At 44.1% G+C, this 20,000-nt stretch overlaps 2 protein-coding genes across 2 annotated transcripts in view; both read right to left on the bottom strand.

Moving 5' to 3' along the window:
• The window catches only part of LOC134068094 (zinc finger FYVE domain-containing protein 1-like), a 21,017-nt gene extending 9,113 nt beyond the window's left edge, over window positions 1–11,904 (bottom strand). Inside the window, exons 1-7 of the mRNA XM_062523608.1 lie at window positions 10,058–11,904; window positions 9,001–9,505; window positions 2,054–2,268; window positions 1,718–1,824; window positions 728–836; window positions 391–488; window positions 84–201 (exon numbers count right to left, since the gene is read on the bottom strand). Coding sequence (XP_062379592.1) covers window positions 84–201; window positions 391–488; window positions 728–836; window positions 1,718–1,824; window positions 2,054–2,268; window positions 9,001–9,505; window positions 10,058–10,570 — 1,665 coding nt within the window. The 5' untranslated portion in view covers window positions 10,571–11,904. The remainder of the gene's footprint in view (window positions 1–83; window positions 202–390; window positions 489–727; window positions 837–1,717; window positions 1,825–2,053; window positions 2,269–9,000; window positions 9,506–10,057) is intronic.
• Window positions 11,905–15,840: 3,936 nt separating this feature from the next.
• The window catches only part of LOC134067356 (regulator of G-protein signaling 6-like), a 70,653-nt gene continuing 66,493 nt past the window's right edge, over window positions 15,841–20,000 (bottom strand). The window contains exons 16-17 of the mRNA XM_062522610.1: window positions 19,421–19,510; window positions 15,841–16,648 (exon numbers count right to left, since the gene is read on the bottom strand). Of these exons, the coding sequence (XP_062378594.1) occupies window positions 16,598–16,648; window positions 19,421–19,510 (141 nt within the window). The 3' untranslated portion in view covers window positions 15,841–16,597. The remainder of the gene's footprint in view (window positions 16,649–19,420; window positions 19,511–20,000) is intronic.

The raw sequence follows: 20,000 nt of genomic DNA, 5'->3' as shown, positions 1-20,000 counted from the left end.
CACAGCGAGTTTTTACGACAAGGAAGTAACGTCATTTCACAAGTTCACGAGTTGTCATGGAATGGAATGGAATGCACAATTACCCCAGGCCAGATGTGCTGGATCTCGGTACGGACCACTGTGTTGACGGGGTCCTGGTTGCCATACCAATACTGTCTACTGCGGTAGATTACCCCACAGTTGGGACACTCAATCACATACCTGTAAGAGACACACACACACACACACACACACACACACACACAAAATCCACAATCAGACCTGATCATTCATATTTTCACTGTAGCCTGCACAGCACACTCTCACATACCATTCACGCGTGTTTAGCATAACTAACTAGCACATACTTTGACAGGTGAAAACACGCTCCACGCTCACACACACACTCACCCTGACCAGGCGTATCGGGCAAGTCCAAGCCAAGGAGAGTCGGAGGACGCAGAGGTCTTTGGCACAACAATCACCTCCTTCCCTCCCTCATAGCAAGCCTGACGTGCACACACACACACACACACACACACACACACACACACACACACACACACACACACACACACACAGACAGACACAGAGATCATCTTTACTTTCAATATATCATGTACAGTTTGTACATCTATGGTCTATCAATCTCTTTCATAGCCACAGAGATCCTCTAGATGGAGACTGTAACTGTTCCGGAGTGTGTGTCTGACGGATGAGCCCTGTCCTGCCTGTGGTCCAGTCCTACCTTGCAGGTGAACACTCTGTTGTCATAGTGAGCAGAGTACCGGCACCGCTGCTTGGCCTCATGGGGGACGTCCTCCCTCAGGTGGTTTGTGCTGTTCTTACAGCTCGAACTGAAACACACACACACACACACACACACACACACACACACACACACACACACACACACACACACACACACACACACACACACACACACACTGATTTAGGGCACATATTTAACTGTAATGTTTCTGACAGATATTGCGATCTGACGTTTGAAGGTCAAGCTTCAATATTTAGGTGAGCTTCAATGTTTGCCACACAAAGAGGATGACATGAATATAAAGAATCATAGATGTGACGAGATTAACCGGGACAGAATTGTTAAGCTGCATGATTAACAGCAGCCTTTGAGATTAGCTAATTGCATTAGTTCAAATTGCGATTTCGATTAAAAATCAATTAATTGTGCAGTCCTAGTTTGAAGAGCAGGGCAATTGAGAAGACAGGAGGTGGAAGAGGTTATTTGAGGAGCAGTTGAGGAGTCGGGAGGTGAAAGGGAGGATTTGAGGAGTGGGGCAGTTGAGGAGTCGGGAGGTGAAAGGGAGGATTTGAGGAGTGGGGCAGTTGAGGAGTCGGGATGTGAAAAGGAGGATTTGAGGAGTGAAGTTATTGAGGAGTAGGAAGGTGACAGGAGACCTTAATATCACTAAATAATTGAGGAGTTGAGGAGTAGGGAGGTGGGGATAGGGTTTGAGGAGCAGTTGAGGAGTAGGGAGGTGGGGATAGGGTTTGAGGAGCAGTTGAGGAGTAGGGAGGTGGGGATAGGGTTTGAGGAGCAATTGAGGAGTAGGGAGGTGGGGATAGGGTTTGAGGAGCAATTGAGGAGTAGGGAGGTGGGGATAGGGTTTGAGGAGGAATTGAGGAGTAGGGAGGTAGGGATAGGGTTTGAGGAGGAATTGAGGAGTAGGGAGGTGGAGCGAGGCTTTGAGGAGCAATTGCTACTCACCCACAGCTGAGACAAAGGCTGGAGCAGGTGAAGTACTCATCGGGGAAGAAGCAACTGTGAGAGATGATCTCATCCGAGATCTCACCACTGAAGCGCTCACTCAGGGCCTGGGAACACAGGACGGCAGCATGTTAATGTGCTTTTGCACACACACACACACACACACACACACACACACACACACACAGGCTAGTGTCCATACACACACACACAATAACATACTCAACAACATGGCAGACCTTTTGACTGGTTTTAATGTCCTTGCAGAGGCGCTATAAATCTGTGTGGAGGAGCCATTAACATTGACATAGTATAGTGGGGGGGGGGGGGGGTCACCTGCAGGGCTTTGAATATGACTATTGGCGAGCGTGGGGAGCGCGTGGTGTGGTTCTCCAGCTGGCTCTCTAGAAGGTTCCGCAGGCCCTTAAAGTTGGTGGGCGGGGTGCTGGTGTGGGTTCCGCAGTAGCGCACGGAGCTGAAGGCCTCGGGGAACCGGCCCAGCTTACGGAACCGCTCCTGAAGCAGCCGCTCCACCTGCTCCGACGGCCTCTCTGTGGGCAGGGACGGAGGGTGTGTGTGAGGCGTGTGACATTAGTGTGTTATAGATTACTGTTCTGCCCCATTAACATACAGTACACAACAATGCTAAGGCACAGACCTTAGGCACAGACGCTTTCCTTGAGGGCACAGAGAGAAAGAGGTCTATGAGGTGTGTATTAAAAAAGCACACACACACACACACACACACACACACACACACACACACACACACACACACACACACACACACACACACACACACACACACACACACACACACACACACACACACACACACACACACACACACACACACACACACACACACACACACACACACACACACACACACACACACAGCTATGTTTCTCTGTCAGTAGGCAGCAGCAGAGAGGACAGCTAAGCACGAGGAACAGAACAGATAAGTCTAGTCTATGGCACATCACAGCTTTTCTTCACAACAAGCTCTTTCCTAATCAATGTGTGCCTCCCCTGAGCCCTCACACTTGCACTGAGACTGAGACTAGAATATCACACTAGCTGGAAAGCATCAGCTGAATGACTAAGCACAGTTTATGGGAATCACAATAAAAGTGTATGTTTTGCATGCACATTGCCTTCAGGTAAACAAGCATGCTGGCAATGTAAATATATGTAAACATCCCAGAATGTCCTGTATTTCCTTGAACCATCACTGAACAAGTGTCATTTTGACCTTTATCCCATTCGATTGCCTTCAATTTCCTGTCTACATTATGATTGTGCAATAAAACTTGAATAGATTACCTGAGAAATCAATATGGCATTTCAGGCTCCACCGAGATGCCATCACTTAAGACAAAACCCATTTACTAAAGCAGAAGCCTTTTTTCCTGCATACTGACCTTTAGAGTCACTAAACAACGTTGCACCATAGCAGCATGATTATTGTCACTACTCACTACATCAACTTATTTGACACCCCTTTTTTTTTGGCATTTTTTCCCTCTTGATTCAGAAAGGTCAGTGAAGAGTGACAAGTGGGAGAGAGTGACAGGAAGCGAGCAGAAGAGAATGCGGGATCACCAAATGACCGCTGACACTGCAGACACTTACACCACAGCTCCCCCAACGTCCCTCTTAAACCGCCTTCCCAACCCTTCAGCAGGGCAGTTTAGAACATTCTAACAGAAAATTCTGTTCCGCAACCATGTAAGGCTCCAAAATTCCATGTTGAATGAACCAAGATATTGGCAACGCTCAATTTACAAAAGTTCCATACCAGTTTAAAGGTACAGTTCACTGTTTTATTACATTGCATGTAAATGCAATCTACTGTTATCACTGTTCTTCTTATTATTATTCTTCCGACCAAAATCAACGATCAAAGGCTCTAAAACCACTGAACCGTTTGACGTCATTCAAGCACTCCTACAAAGGTCTCGAAACGGAGATTTGTTCTATTATTTGTCACATTTGTGAACTTTATACTTTTTGAGATATTTACGATAAAAGAGTTTAAAATTCCCATAGAGTTTACATTGAGACCCTTTGGCGGCAAAGATTAATTGTTACGTCAGTGCTCAGCTGTCAGTAGGCTAATCAAGGATCTCTGAGTCTCCAAAGCAAAGATCATTAAGGGGCGGAGCAAGATACTTCATGAGAAGCCACTTCCTGGAACCCGAATCGCAAGAGGGGGGGGTCAAAATCCCCCTTTATGCAGAGCAGAGGCAGCAACTGTTCCATTGAAGTCTATGGACATAGATCAGAATTTCAACTATATGCTAAAATCTCCATTCTCTAGAGTTAGGAATGTGAATTTTGGGCACGGTTTCATGACCCTAAACCCCTTCTGACCACTTCAGGTACCTTTGTAGCATTTTTGAGCATTCCCGTCTGGAGAAAATCGACTTTATATCAGGTGTGCCCCTCTTGTTTATTCTGCTTGTTGGCCGGTTGCTACGTACGCTCTACCTTGACAACACATTAGCCAGCCAGCTGAACCAAATCCTGATTTGTGCTAACGACGATCAGATGGCGCTGGGGTGACTTAATGAGAGCAGCGACATATTTCCATTATTTCATTGATGTTTTTATTCAATTCCTTGAAATGTATGCTTTGTGTGTGTTACTTCCATATTAGAACTAATAAATGTAGAGGGCTTGAAAGAGCTGCAAGATTATTTTGGAACATCATCAAGCATTGATAATCGAGTGCTTGATTTTGTACACCTGTGGAAAGGGACTTGATGAAACCCACGAATACGTCTGACACGCAATGACGCGCCTCTTTATGCAGAGGAAGTGATCCCCGTTTTGCGCCCATAGACATGAACTACGACGACGTATCTTGCTACGCCTTAAGGATCTTTGTCCAAAGCCATGCCATCACCGCTGCGCTAAACCAGGCTAACGTGAATGTTACGTTACGTCTACTAGTCCGGGAGCCAAATGCCATAATTTAGGTGAACCTGGCTTTGTCGGTTAAAGTTTTTTTTTTTGCAGAATCTAGTAGACTAGGGGTACCTCTTTAAGATTTAAGAGGGTGCCCGGTGATATCCCTTGGGCAATTTCATATATTAAGCCTTTCTTGTCCAATGTGTTGACTATAAGGCGGATATACTACAGGTGAATAGGGTAAAAAAATTAACAAGCAGATATCACTATGAAACTTCACCAGTTGATTACTTAGATCAATATGAAAAATAAATGTATTACAAGTTTTCTGAAATTTAATGTTTGAATATGCAAATTAGGTATGATGTAATTAAATATGCGCTGATTTGCATAAACGTAAAAAGATCAAATCTGAACATTGGACAAAGCCAGCTTAATTTTTTTTCTTTTCATTTTGTTGACATAAGAGATGAAAAGTATTTTAGTGAGGGAATTATGGATATCTCATTTAGTTATTCAGTAAATCAGAAAATACTATACCAGCCTTAAAAAATCCATTTTCGCCATGTTTTTTGGAATAAAATGTCATGTAAATCAGGCTAAGAATCATATATCAACAAACCCCTCTTTAAAATCCTTCTAAACATGGTTAGGTATAAGACTGAAAAGTTTGGTGTATGTAGATGATTGTGAAGTGGAGATTTTGTTCTCCAAGTGAGAGAGGAAACTCATCCATATCCGCCTTATATTCAACACATTGGACAAGAAAGGCTTAATATACAAAATTGCCCAAGGGATATCACCGGGCACCCTCTTAAATCTTAAAGAGGTACACCTACTCTACTAGATTCAGCAAAAAAAAAAACTTTAACCAACAAAACCAGGTCTGACCTGGGTTGGTTGCAACCTGACCCCATGGCTTAGTGACTGGTCTGGTCTGCCAAAAGCTCACGAGAACCTTAAAGGAACACTTCACTTTTGTCGGTTAAAGTTTTTTTTTTTGCTGAATCTAGTAGAGTAGGTGTACCTCTTTAAGATTTAAGAGGGTGCCCGGTGATATCCCTTGGGCAATTTCGTATATTAAGCCTTTCTTGTCCAATGTGTTGAATATAAGGCGGATATGGATGAGTTTCCTCTCTCACTCGGAGAACAAAATCTCCACTTCACAAGCATCTGCATACACCAAACTTTTCAGTCTTATACCTAACCATGTTTAGAAGGTTTTTGTGGAGGGGTTTGTTGATATATTATTCTTAGCCTGATTTACATGACATTTTATTCCAAACAACATGGCGAAAATGGATTTTTTAAAGGCTGGTATAGTATTTTCTGATTTACTGAATAACTAAATGAGATATCCATAATTCCCTCTCTAAAATACTTCTCATCTCTTATGTCAACAAAATGAAAAGAAAAAAATTGAAACTGGCTTTATCCAATGTTCAGATTTGATCTTTTTACGTTTATGCAAATCAGCGCATATTTAATTGCATCATACCTAATTTGCATATTCAAACATAAAATTTCAGAAAACTTGTAATACATTTATTTTTCATATTGATCTAAGTAATCAACTGGTGAAGTTTCATAGTGATATCTGCTTGTTAATTTCTTTACCCTATTCACCTGTAGTATATCCGCCTTATAGTCAACACATTGGACAAGAAAGGCTTAATATACGAAATTGCCCAAGGGATATCACCGGGCACCCTCTTAAATCTTAAAGAGGTACCCTTAGTCTACTAGATTCTGCAAAAAAAAAAAACTTTAACCGACAAAGCCAGGTCTGACCCCATGGCTCCCTGACTATACAGCTGTGAAAACATTCTACCATGCCACTGTAATCCAGGACGTTGTTGTCTTGTCTCCTGTTAGGCTACTCCTTACTTGATTTGTTTATATCGTTACAGTAGCCTAACCGGTTTGCTCTCGGTAACGTTATCAACAGCTAAAGACAATCTAACCTAACGTCAATGTAAACACTGTATTTAGCTAACGACAAGCAAACTTGCTCCAGGCTAACGTTTAACGTCGGGGTAGGCTGCAAGGCGAACAGGGTTTAGCAAGCTAGTCGACTTGCCAGCCAGGCAATCATTTAAAGCTTTCGGTATCATTCACAAATTAAAAACCTAAGCTTATTGTACATTCCTATTAGGACAATCACGCACCTGAACACACTTCGAAGAACATACTAGCTCATACTGTAAAATGTGTAGCCTACATAAAATATCCTACTGTAAGCTAACGTTACATTTGCTAGATATCCTACCTGTTGCTGCATCATCGTTGATTGGCGTTGTTTGAGTATTCCATGCCTACTTTTAACCTGCATTAGTGTAGATATGAAGGCTAAGCTATCCTACCAGTCGTTTCACTACTAAAGTGTCAGCTCTTGCAACTCGTTTGAAGTTGGCAACTTCATTTCAGTCTTTTCAAATTCTAATAAATGAAGAGTTATTTTCCAAAATAGCCTATATCCACAATTTTGATGCATTTTCATAAATCACTTTTTAAATGTGACTTTCCAAGTAATTTCAGTGGAATTGTAATTAGGGCCCGAGCACCGAGGTGCGGCCGCTGTAGCAGCGGCTGCACCGTAGGTGCAAGGCCCTATTGCTTCTGCTCAGATTATTATTATTATTATTATTATTATTATTATGTCTGTGGAATCCTCTTACAGGTCATGTTTGGCCTTTTGTCACCAACTTGGCATGCTCTAAAACTCTTGAAATTTGGCAGGAAGATGTGGAATTGGTAACGCTACTCAGACACAGAGCTCTGGCCAAGGGTGTGGCTCAGGGACTCTATAGCGCCACCTACCGCGCTGTCTGTTGTGGTTGACACGTGCATGCACGAAAATGAACCAAATTTGGTAGGCAGATGTGTTGCATGAATCTGAACAACTTTTACATTTACACTACATAGTGAATCTTAAACAAATTTGAGTTATGATTATGATTATGATTTTTGCACATCATGTATTTTGAAACACTTCTCCTAGACGGTTTATCGAAATCATGTCATATCAACACTAAAATGATCTTGAGGGGTTGCCCGAGAGGAATTGCGACCAGATTTTTGAATTTCAAAAGTATATCGAAATGGCGAAGGTTTGAATTATGGCGTTTTATTAAGAAACAGGAAGTTGGTGTTATAGGCAGAAAAAAGGCTATGAATTGGATGTAATTTGGCAGCTACATGTGGAATTGCTTCTGCTAGTCAGAGACAGAGCTCTGGCCTAAGGTGTGGCTTTGGGACTCTATAGCGCCACCTAGCAGCACGTTATCTGTTGTGGTTGGCACAAACATTCACGAAAATGAACCAAATTTGGTGGACTTGTGTGTTATTGCTATAGCTAGTCAGAGACAGAGCTTTGGCATAGGGTGTGGCGTAGGGACTCTATAGCGCCACCTAGTGCGTTGTCTGTTGTGGTTGACACAAACATTCACGAAAATGAACCAAATTTGGTGGGCTTGTGCATTATTGCTATTGATAGTCAGAGATAGAGCTCTGGCCTAGGGTGTGGCTTAGGGACTCTATAGCGCCACCTAGCGCATTGTCTGTTATGGTTGACACGTACATTCACCCAAAGGAACCGAATTTGGTGGGCATGTATGTTATTGCTATAGTTATTCAGAGACAGAGCTCTGGCCTCGGGTGTGGCTTAGGGACTCTAAAGCGCCACCTAGTGCATTGTCTGTTGTGGTTGACACATACATTCACCAAAATGAACCAAATTTGGTTAGCATATGTGTTATTGCTATAGCTATTCAGAGACAGCGCTCTGGCCAAGGGTGTCTTAGGGACTGTATAACGCCACCTAGCGCAATGTCTTTTGTGGTTGACACACACATTCACGAAAATGAACCAAATTTGGTGGGCTTGTGCGTTATTGCTATCGATAGTCAGAGATAGAGCTCTGACGTAGGGTGTGGCTTAGGGACTCTATAACGCTACCTAGCATGTTGTCTGTTGTGGTTGACACATACATTCAGGAAAATTGACCAAATTTGGTGGACATGTGTGTTGCTCATGCACATGCCCACCAACACGCACATGTTGCTTTGTTAGATTCCGAAATGTCACAGGTCTCCGCACCGCAGGTGCTCGGGCCCGCCATCGCCGCTTGCGGCTATATTTGGGTTATTGTTATTTATCTATTCGTCTGTGTAGCCTAGTTGTCTTTTTAACTATAGGCCTAGGCCTAATACAATGATGTCAGTAACCTTTTTGCATTTACATGCAATGGTAATTCCTTCCATGGAATTACATTTTCTAGTTAAACTATGTTATTCCCTTAAGAGTAACTGCATTTTGAAACTCTGTAAAACTCTAATTTAAAATCACACCCTCCATCCCTGACTAACCTGAGCCCAGCAGAGAGGTGTGGACCGTCTCGTGGAAGATTATGGCGGAGGGGCCGAGGGTGGACAGGGGCACGTCCAGTCCGAAGCGCGACACTGTGGCCTTCAGCTCCTTGGTGAAGTACTTCAGGTAGGCCTCCGAGGCGTCGCCCAGGAAACGGAAGAGGTCGTCGTGGAGACGATCGGCGTGGGTGCGGTAGATGATGAGGTCGGAGATGGCCAGGACTTTGAGCAGGAGCCGCGTGCGCTGGCCCTGGTTGGCACTGTTGCTCTGGAGACCCTCCGTGTCGATCACCACCACGCGGTGGCAGGGGTCGAAGGCCACCCACACGCCCACCGTGCAGGACTCCTGCGTAGGGGAGGTCTTGAACACCTCCCTGCCCTGGAAGAAGGTGTGGTTCAGCGTGTGGGACTTGCCCTCTCCAATGTTCCCGAAGATGGACACCACTTTGAGGAGCTCGTCCGGATGGCAGTCCAGCCTCTTCACAAACTCTTCGTCGTTCTTGATCTGGACGAGACAAAGAGTTCAAACAGACATCGTACAACTGTAGATGAATGGGGTTTCACACTTTGCAGTGATTCCATGCTACTCAGATAGAAAGTGAAATAAATTCGATTCTGTCAGATTTCTCTCAATGCCATACACCCACACAAGCATCACCACTAACAACAACAACAACAACAACTTCAAAACAGGCACAAACAAAGCCCTGTTCAGCACTCAGAGATCAAAGCTGAGAACTGTCTCAAGAAAACAGAACAGAAATAATGCTTCCAGTCAACCTCCTCTGGTCAGTACTGAGTGTAAGGGTGAGAGAAGCTCTCTCAGCTGTGAACTGTGAACACTTAAATCTGAAATTGCCATAATCATTTTGAAGAAGGGCATCTTGCCCCAAACATCCATGGGGCAATTCAACAAGTATTTTCTTTTTAAAACTGTGAGTGCCAACGATTATTTCTAAAGTTAATTTTGACGCTCAGGAGGATTCAACACCCCATCGAGACTCGAGAATGCACTAAGGTGTTGTTGAGCACAAAATAAAACGCTGCGTGTGTTTACCTGCATCTCCTCGTTCTCGTCCACCAACAGGAAGCTGGTGACCTTCTCCAGGAGCTTGGCCAGCTGCTGAGCTTTGGCCTGGTCCTGCCCACCGCTGGCATTAGTCTGGGCCCCCACCTGGGCACTACTGGGTGGTGGGTAATGAGTGAGAGGGTGCTTCTTCTTGGCCCCTCCATTGTGGGTACGTTTCTGGCAGTCCTGGCACAGGTTGATCTTGCAGGTCTGGCAACGGACGACTGACAGGTTGCGCTTCCCGTTGGCATTGCCCGAGGAGCCCTTGCCCCCCTTGCAGTTGTTGCAGAGGGGCACGTGCCCGGGTCCGATGGGAGCCCGCTGGTGGTCCTGCAGGCCCTCCTGCTGATGAACCTCTAGCTCACAGAGCGAGCACTGCACACTGGCACACTCGGTGCACTCGAACACAGCCTCCTCTGAGCCGTCACACACATAGCTCTCCTGGCACGCTAGAATGGTGTTGTTGACTCCTTTTTCCTGTGAGGGACCATGACTGCTCATTGTATCTCGAGCTACTTCCTCTGGGCGTGTCTGGGCTTGACCGACAGCGAAGGGATACTAAAACTGGTACAACTGGTAAACAGCTGATGCTAAACTCAGACAAGTCTGTGACACTTGATATGTCTGGGAGGTTGTTACTGATGTTTGATATGTTATTGGTGATAATAGCTGTGTAATAACCGGTTACTAAGACAGCATTTGCTCTCTGATCAGCTTTTGCCAGGGCAACCTAAACACAATCTCTACAGATTGGGTTCTGAGCTTAGTTTGCAGACAACGTATTAATGGGTTGGTTACACAACTTAATAAATATCAACATAACATACACTCAATGCATTGCAAATATGGCGTTTGAAATTATAGCTAAATATCAATATGATCAATGTATTTTAAATGCAAAGTATTTCTTAAAATACCTTTTACACTCAGGTGATTGTATGTGACCTAATACCACTGTGAACACACAAACAATGTAACAGCTGCCTGTGTAGAATCTGAGTGCAAATAACTGCTATCGATAGCTTAGTTAACGTTGATAGCTTACAAAACACAACGCGAAAATAGGGAACAGCAGAAGTTGCACAAAACTCAAAACCCACACAGATGCATCAAGCTTGTAAAATGACTTGGCTGGCGCCGTGGAATAAGGGATAGCTGCCTTAATGGTAAACAGTTATTTCTGAAACATTATACCAACGCAAGATATGTGACTAGCGCTGCTGCTAACGCTGCTAACAGGATTGTTTAAAAGCCCAACTCAGATCATTGCTTGTTCACAAGCCTCGTCAAACAACACAAATATGGAACCAAACGATTGACACAGACGAACAAAACGGGCAGCAAATGAAGAAATTTCAACTGGATGCTTAAAATAACATGACGATACAATGACAACAATTTTGCATCCAAACCAGTCCACTTGCTATCCAGTGTAACAGGTCAAATTAGGCAAATAACAACAGGCTGAGGAAATGTCAGATCGAACTAGCTAACGATAGCATTCTGTTCACTTGGGTTCTGTCTTTACAAAACAACAGACACAGTAATTTTCTCAAGTTAAGTGGTCAATCGGCTATGATGGCTAGTAAAAAAAATTCAAATAGCAAGCTAGGCTAACTCTCCTTTTTTGATACCGATGACTTGGCTATCCCACAGCTATAACATTCCGCTGGCTTCGATTAACCACAGAGACGTTAAACGTATCAGTCTTCTTTCTCAAATGTTCACTGTACCATCAGACATATACGTTTTGGCACTGAAAGACGTATTTGCAGTAAAACCTGAAGTTTAATCAGTAACATTAGTCTCTTGATTGCTGCCCTCTGTTTTCCTCTGTTGTTGCTAGCAGAGTCAGATCAGCTGATCAGATTATTTTGAGTCGTAGGTCAAGAACAGCCAATCAGAGAACTCCATTTGCACACTGGGAGGGTGCTTTGACGTGATGGGTGGAGTCCAACAACTTTGGGCATGTTCATGACAAGGATAACAACAAAGCTGGAGAGGTGAGGTAACTCCCAGCCCTTTCTCCTGTCATAATATAGCGCATAAATCCGCATAATTTATAACGCGAGGTGAGTCGATTATCTTATGAGTCTCCTTCCCTGACCCAATTATGTCATTTCAAATCAGATTATAGAAAGTAACCCTAATATTAGGCCTACCTTCACAAGTTGTGGATGATCAGGATAAACAACTTGAGAAGCTATAGTGTGGTGTAGTGTGACTAAGCTATAGCTTTACAAGAAGATATTTCCACGTGGCATATTTTCAGATCTTCAAGTTTTCCACATTTGTTGTGCTTTAGCCTCATCTTATTTTTTTCCTCATCAATCTACTCACAAAATAGGGCCCTAGGCCTTCTCCACACTGACAAACCAGGTGTGATTCCAACTGAACTGAGCCTTATTTATGACACTTGCAAGTTCTGGTGCCTCCTTCTTTTATGGTCTCTCTGAGATGCTTCTACAATCTGCCTAGAGTCCACCTGGGCCTAATTGAATTCATTAGTTATACCATAGTGGAATAATAGACAATAAGCTGACACATTTGTTGATGTCCAAATATTTATTTGGTGCTTTTTCATAATACCATGTGCTGAGACCTTATGGTCGTATTTCTGATTAAATAACTAAAAGCCTGAATGCCCCAGATATGTTACATGCATAGTAATAATGTGCCCATACTATTATGTGCTTTGACATAATGAAAATATATAGAATTTCAGAACAATTGTCCATTGTAATTGCGCTTGTATACATTTCAAAACCAGACAGTTCATCTAGAACATAGCAGTCGGGAGGTTAACATTGGATAATAGTAACACAATATCAATATGTACAGTGTGTTTTCAACAGTATTCCTTCCAAATACCCCCCCCCCCCCCCCCCCCCCGATCCATGTATCTCAGTATAAGCTCTGTAAGTGAGTCTTCCTGTGGCAGTTGACTGTATGAGAGCCCAGTCCTGCCTTAAAGGCCTTTAACTTTTCACATAGTTGTCTGTTTCTCAAGGTCACCGAGTAGTGTCCGCACGAAAAAAATAAAATAAAAATACAGCTGAAGCGGCCAGGCAGCTACAGTGCACACACTCTGGGGGCATCCTTAAAATGATGAGTGAGTGTAGAGTGTAGCACTGTAGCTAGCTGCCTGCTTCGCCAGTTCTCCTTTAATACTTGCTCCTCCTGCCCTTTCCGTGGCCAGGTCTCAGACTGGACAAATAACTCAGACGTGATTCATTCAACCCCTTCTGAGTCCTCTCATTGGGCTTAAAAAAAAAAAAAAAAAAAAAAAAAAAAACAGTTGTTTGGCAATGCATTAAAGGCTTTCTCTTAGAATCCGTGGATGGTATGAATAATATTCTTTCAACGCATTAAAGGCTTCCTCGTTAGAATCCATGGATGGTACAGATACTGTAGTATTCTTTCACCTATCAGCTATAGGCCTAACAAAGAACATCTCAAGACACCTTAAGGTGCACAGCGCACAGGTAAAACTGATACCTGGCAGGACTTTTACCTTCCTGCAGAACCTGTAACAGTTCCTTGGCTTATTCACGCTGACCTGAACTTGTAGTTCTTTTCAGAACCCATTAGAACCCTTCTGCTCATCATCTGTTTTAGCAGAAGATATAGTAAAAGACTTAACACTAAAGAGCAAGTGTCATCTAGAACCTTTTCGATGTTCTTCTGTGGTGAGCAGGTCAGGCTGATTCATTATAGGACCGTGCTGCTTGTTAGTGTGTAAGTTTCAACCTTGATTTATGTTTAGGACGTAATACGGAAGAAGCCGAGTATTCTTGACGTGACATGTGAGTGACAGTGGCAGTTACTTTGGTGTGCTAAACTGGTTGTCTTTGGAGAAATCAAAAATGTTTGTGGACACAGACAACACACTAAAACGTCTTCAGGTAAGACAGACGTGGGGACATCTTCATCTATGCTATGTAAACAACACAAAGTGGGGAATGTGCAAACGCACCCGACAATAGATATTGTTTTTAGATGCAGATACCATCACAGAGGTGAGTATCTAAAAAATTAGACATACATAGTCAATGGGGATTAGTTTTAAAAAATATCTGATAATGTGCTTGCTTCAAAATACTTCTTGTGGCTATGATACAGATTTAAAAAGAATGACATCAGAAATATTGCTCAAACAGAAATCTTTTTCACATACTTCACCTTCACCGTGTTGATAGTGTACTCCAGCCTCCAACTGACCACAAAATGATATCAACAAACATTTTTAACAATCATGCAACAGTACATCTTCTTGTTGCTAACCTAAGTAAACCACAATCTTCACTCTATGTCTAATGAATATTGATGAGATTTTTGAGGGTAAGATATGTCATAGGGTTGATTAAGTTGCATGTTGAACTTCAGTCATTGTAACATCCATACTAACAAGTTGGTCTTATCAGTGATCGATTCTAGGCTGTTATACCCAAACTTGTGTTGATACCGTGTAATACCTCACATACTCCACTAAGTGGCACTGTGGTCACATTCTGAAGTTGTACAGTTGACAGCATTTCCTGTGGTGGCCCGTAAGGCAAGACATTGGAGCCTTTTCATGAGGGTGTTCAACACATGGTGAGCTGCACACACAAACACAGAAACACACACACATACACACGCAGACAGACTCAGACACAAGATAGACAAAAAACTCAGGCCTAATAAAACTAACACACAAACACACGTTTGTACACCCACCTCCACATTCCACACACACACACATAGACAAACAGACAGACACACACACACAGACAAACAAACTCACATGCGTACACTGACTTTTGTGTATGCCAGTGTGCATACACACACACACACACACACACACATTGGACATCGCTTTGGTCTGATGAACAGCAACACTGATGACATCAGTAATGGGTGCCAGCATCTCAAAAATCCAGGCAGTGTCTTTGAGACAGGTGAACTCCCAGACCAGGTGAGCGTCTCCTGCTGATGTCCCCTCGGTGACTTTGTGTGCTTCCTCTATTCAGTAAGATCCGTGGGGCCGCACCCGCATGTCCAGCTCGCCGCCGCTGCCACGTTCAGCCTAAGGAACAGCTGGACGGGCCAACGGACAGCTCTGTAGCCTTGTGGTCCGGTACCAGTCCAGTTTTCGCTGTGGAGAGCACGCCGATTGGTGCTTCGCGTCAGCCCTTTGCGTCCTTCTTGGAATGTAGTGAGACATGGCAGACACCGTTCAAAACGCAGTCCCAGCAGCAGACATCCCGTTCAAACGCAGTCCCATGCCTTCTCGTGGTCTACGACAGTTTTGCTGCTTCCCAATAAAGATTCCTTTAAAAGTCTATACGGCACAAACATTTCTTAGAAACCTCTTTGACAGCTTCCAAGAAGTACTAGTATATCATTTGTGGTAAACAGACTATCGTACATGTTTTAAATTGTAGATATATTCAGTGAGTATAAAGTGTATCAAGTGGCTTGTTGTTGTTGTCGTCTGTGTGTGACGCACACTTTATTGCTGACCCCCCTCCTCCTGAGGACAAGTGGTTGGTGTGCTTTGATCTGAAGTGTCCAGGTTTCTTTCTGCTCTGAGTTCTGATTGCATTGGTGTGGGTGTGTGGGGTGTGTGTGTGTGTGTGTGTGCATGCGTGCGTGTGTGTGTGTGTGTGTGTGTGTGTTCGCGTGTGCGTGTGTATGACCCAGAGAGAGCCAAAGACAAGGCATATAAACAAAGTTTAGCTGAACAGAATGTGTGTGTGTGTGTGTGTTTGTGTGTACTGAGATGAGTGTCCATTCATTGGCTCACTTGTTCCAAATGCATGTTGGAGACTTCAGCTTCAAATATCTGAGCCAGGTGCATCTAATGGTACGGCCTCTACTTCTCTTAATGCATCTGAGTGTCTGTGTGAAAGGCAGACCGTGTGAGAGAGAGAGTACTCATTCTCATAACACACACTCACACAGGCGCGCGCACAGACACACTTCCAGAGAGGACAGTGTGAGTTCTGGGATGTGGAGTGTGTGTTTCATTCATGAACGGACTGTGGTAGTGTCCTTCCATCATGCCCTTCCCACTTCTCTCCCTCCCTCTCTCTCTACACACTCACACACACACACACACACACACTTCACTCATCCAGACATTCACCACCATGTCATCCTGAGTGTCACTGGCTTGGATCTACATGCATCTCTCTTTTCCAGTCTTTCGTTCCCACCCTCCCTCTCCCTCTGGGTGATAATGGGTCTTTCTCTCTCCAAGTCCTGTCATCCATTCAGCATTGCAGATGATTCACTCTCACCCTCTCTTTCTCTCTCTCTCTCTGACTCTCTCTCTCTCTCTCTCTCTCTCTGTAGTCCAGCCCTTATTATGAGTCTGTCTCTCCTGCACCTTGCCAGGCCTTCATCATGATTCATGTCCCTTACAGCTGCAACTCCTACTCTCCTAGTGTGTTGTCAGTCTGTGTATATGTGAGTGTGTGTGTGTTTGTGTGTGTGTGTGTGTTGTCAGTGTGCTTGTGCACTGCTCCAGTGGTCCAGGCTTTGTCAGGATGACTGCATCAGACCTGTCAGGCGCTTCCCCGTCAACGACTTGCCCTGAAAAAAACCCCAGCGGGTGAGAGAGCAAAACAAAAGCACAGATGAAAGAGCGTCTCCAGGTGATCTTGGCACTGAGGGAGGAGGGTCACAACACAACACAACACAACACAACAGCAGACTAGTTCAACTGCGTAGATGACTACCGTGGGTGTAGGGGGTAGCGTATAATGAGTGGTTAAGGAGCTGGGCTAGTATGCAGTAGCGTCATTTTCCAACTATTAGCCGCGGCTTATACATTGACTTTACAGTACAAACATGTCTTCAGCTAAGAGGTTAATACACAGGGGGCAGTTAATGTAATGTTACTATGGTTTTGTTTGTTTTAACTGGCATAAAACACTGTCCTGCAGTGGCTAATACACAGGAAATGACTGTAGCCTGAAAAAGTTGTGGGTTCAATTTGTGGCTTCCGCCTTGAGAAAGGCACTTAACCCTATGTTGCTCTAGGGACTATGCCCCCCCCCCCCCCCAAACTCAATTTTATTTGGCCTTTGTTTTACACTAAATTACAAAAATGCCTGAAAACAAATTTCTACAAAGTAATGTTGATTGGTAAATATATAACACAAAATGAGGTTATTGAAGAGTGAGGGGATGGATACAAAAATAAATAAATAAGTAAAGTCACTGAACAGCCCCTGGAGTGAAATCCATCGTTAAGGAAAGTAAGGAATATGGGAAATGTGCAAATCTCCCCAGAGCAGGCCGTAACCACAAACAGAGTGACCGTTCAAGAAGAATTATGGTGGGGGAGGCCATGCACCAAGGCACTTCTGATAACTCTGAAGAGGTTATCTCTGGGAGGAACTATGCATACAGCAACTTTTGCCCGAGTTCTTCACCAGCCAAAGCTCTATGGGGTGAGTGCCAAAGCTCTTATTAAATCTCAGCTTAAGTTTGCCCAAAGACGGGGGGCGCTGTGGCGCAGCAGGCTACAGCGCTCATACCATATGCGGGTCCGAGTGCCCACGGGGACCCATGTTCGAATCCAGCTTGCGGTCAGGTCCCGATCCCACCCCATCTCTCTCTCCCACTTGTTTCCTGTCTACCTCTTCACTATCCTGTTCTAATAAAGGCAAAAAGCCCAAAATATATATACTAAAAAAAAAAAAAGTTTGCCCAAAGACATGTGGGAGACTCTAAGGTCAAATGGAGGAAGGTTCTTTGATCTGATAAAAGCAAAATTGAGCTTTTTGGCCATCAGACTAACTGCTATTTGTGGCGGACACAAAACACTGCACATCACCAAAAGCGCACCATCCCTAATTTGAAGCATGTTGGTGGTAGCATCATGCTGTGTGGGTACTCCCCAACACCAGGCCCTGGAAGGCTTGTAAAGGTAAAAGTAAAATTACTTCAGCAAATATATGGACATTTTTATTATGGGATTTGTGTTAATGATTGTAAAAGGCCATATTAAGCTGATCAAGATTTCATTTATAAATGCAGTAAAAGTGGAAATATGCAAGTACAGTATGCAATATACTTTTTATAGGTACCGTATGTAAGTCCTTTGCATAAAAACCTTCTGCCTGATAAAATGTACATGTTTTAATTACATTTTGTAGATGTCTACATTCACTTTACTGCAAGGTTTTGACTTATTGACATACAGTAATCTGGACATATTCCAATGCAGCACACAGTTAGTGCATAAATGCGATCAGTGAGAAGCCTCGTTGGAGCTTTGCCTTGGCCATGCTGTAGCCACCTACATGGACACTGCCACTGCCAGCTGCCACACTTAGCTTCTGAACTCCAGGAGAGAGAGCCCTGTCCACTTCCTGAACACTAAAGACCAACGCCCACTGCCAGCGTCTGACGTGTGTCGAGTGAAGGCATAGTTTAGAACTCCATTATTTTTAACGGAGCAACGCCCACTGCACTGTCGTCGTCTGACGCACACAGACACAAGCTGACACCAAAGTTTAGATTTTCCATCTCTTGAGTGTCAAATCCACAGACACGAATGTCTTCACCAGTGGGCGTTAGCTGACAGTCACCCATTAGTTGCTGTTTGTTGTCAATTTTTTTGTGTTTTGTTTTGTACATAGTTGTGGTATTGCTTGACATTTGTTGAAACTTGTTGATTTTGTTTTTCCTACTGGAGTTTGATGTGTCACTTTGTTGCTACTATTTGGTATGTGTAGCCTACATTTGGCCCCGTGTGGGCGTTGCTGATGTGTATCTGAAGGTCAGTGCCAGTGCAAGGCAACAGGGGGCGCTAGCAGCAGCAGTAGCAGGACCCGTAGCAGCAGTAGCACTTACCATGCTGCGCGTAAACTTCTCCAGTGAGGTGCGACGCCCTTGCTCACTCTCAGGCGGAGGCTTCAGGCAGGGTGGGGGAGGGAGGGGGGGGTTCAGATAGAGAGGAAGTTAGAGGGGAAATGTGTCAGTGATGCACCCCCCTACACACACACACACACACACACACACACTCACACACACTCAGCACGAGCCAGAGCGTGGCATGGTAACGGCAGCCAAGCATTTACAAGCAGCAGGGACACAAGCCTGTTAGTTTCATACGCAAGCTGCCATCCTTGTTGTGTCATGGTGTAATAACAGTGTAAGTTACCCTCTTTATAGCACCAGTGTGTGTGTATGAGTGGGTTATAGACATACGGTAGGTTTAGCGTGGCTAATGCAACCTATGCTGAGAGTTCATGTGAGTTAATGAGTTGTATGTTAGAACCCGAATTGTGTGTTAGAACCCATGGTGCCAGAGGCGGGTCAGCCCCGGTTCTGCTGGGTGAGGAGCGCTGGTACCTTCTTCCGGGCCAGCAGGAGGTCCTGGTACGTGCTGGACCGCAGGAACCGAGAGTAGCTGTCACTCTTCATCAGCTGGAATATGTGCTCCTGCACGCACACATACACACACATACAGACACACTTTGGGTTACTGGATTGTGTGTGATGCAGGGGTATGTTGACCATTTGTGTGTGTGTGTGTGTGTGTGTGTGTGTTTGTGCTTTCAAATGTGTGTGCTTGTGTGTGTGTGTGTGTGTGTGTGTGTGTGTGTGTGTGTGTGTATGTGTGTGTTTGCAAACAAAAAGAGTGTGTGGGTGTGCTTGTGTGAAAGTAGGTTTGTGTGTGTGTGTGTTTGTGTGTAAGTAGGGCATGTAAAAGTCAGAGTGTATATGTGTGCGCGTTTTAAGTGTGTGTGTTTGTGTGTAGCCCACCGGAGCACAGCGGCTTCAGAAGTGATGTGTGCTTATGTAAGACGAGGTCCCAGAGATCAGTTCTTTCTTGTTTCCTTTTGCTGTCTCTCTCTCATTCGCTTTTAATATCTATTTCTCTCTTTTATGTTTTCTTTCTCTCTCTTACAGACACACACACACACACACA

This window comes from Sardina pilchardus, chromosome 20 (assembly GCF_963854185.1).
Source record: "Sardina pilchardus chromosome 20, fSarPil1.1, whole genome shotgun sequence".
NCBI classification, from domain to species: domain Eukaryota; kingdom Metazoa; phylum Chordata; class Actinopteri; order Clupeiformes; family Clupeidae; genus Sardina; species Sardina pilchardus.
This window is presented reverse-complemented; position numbering and strand designations above follow the sequence as displayed.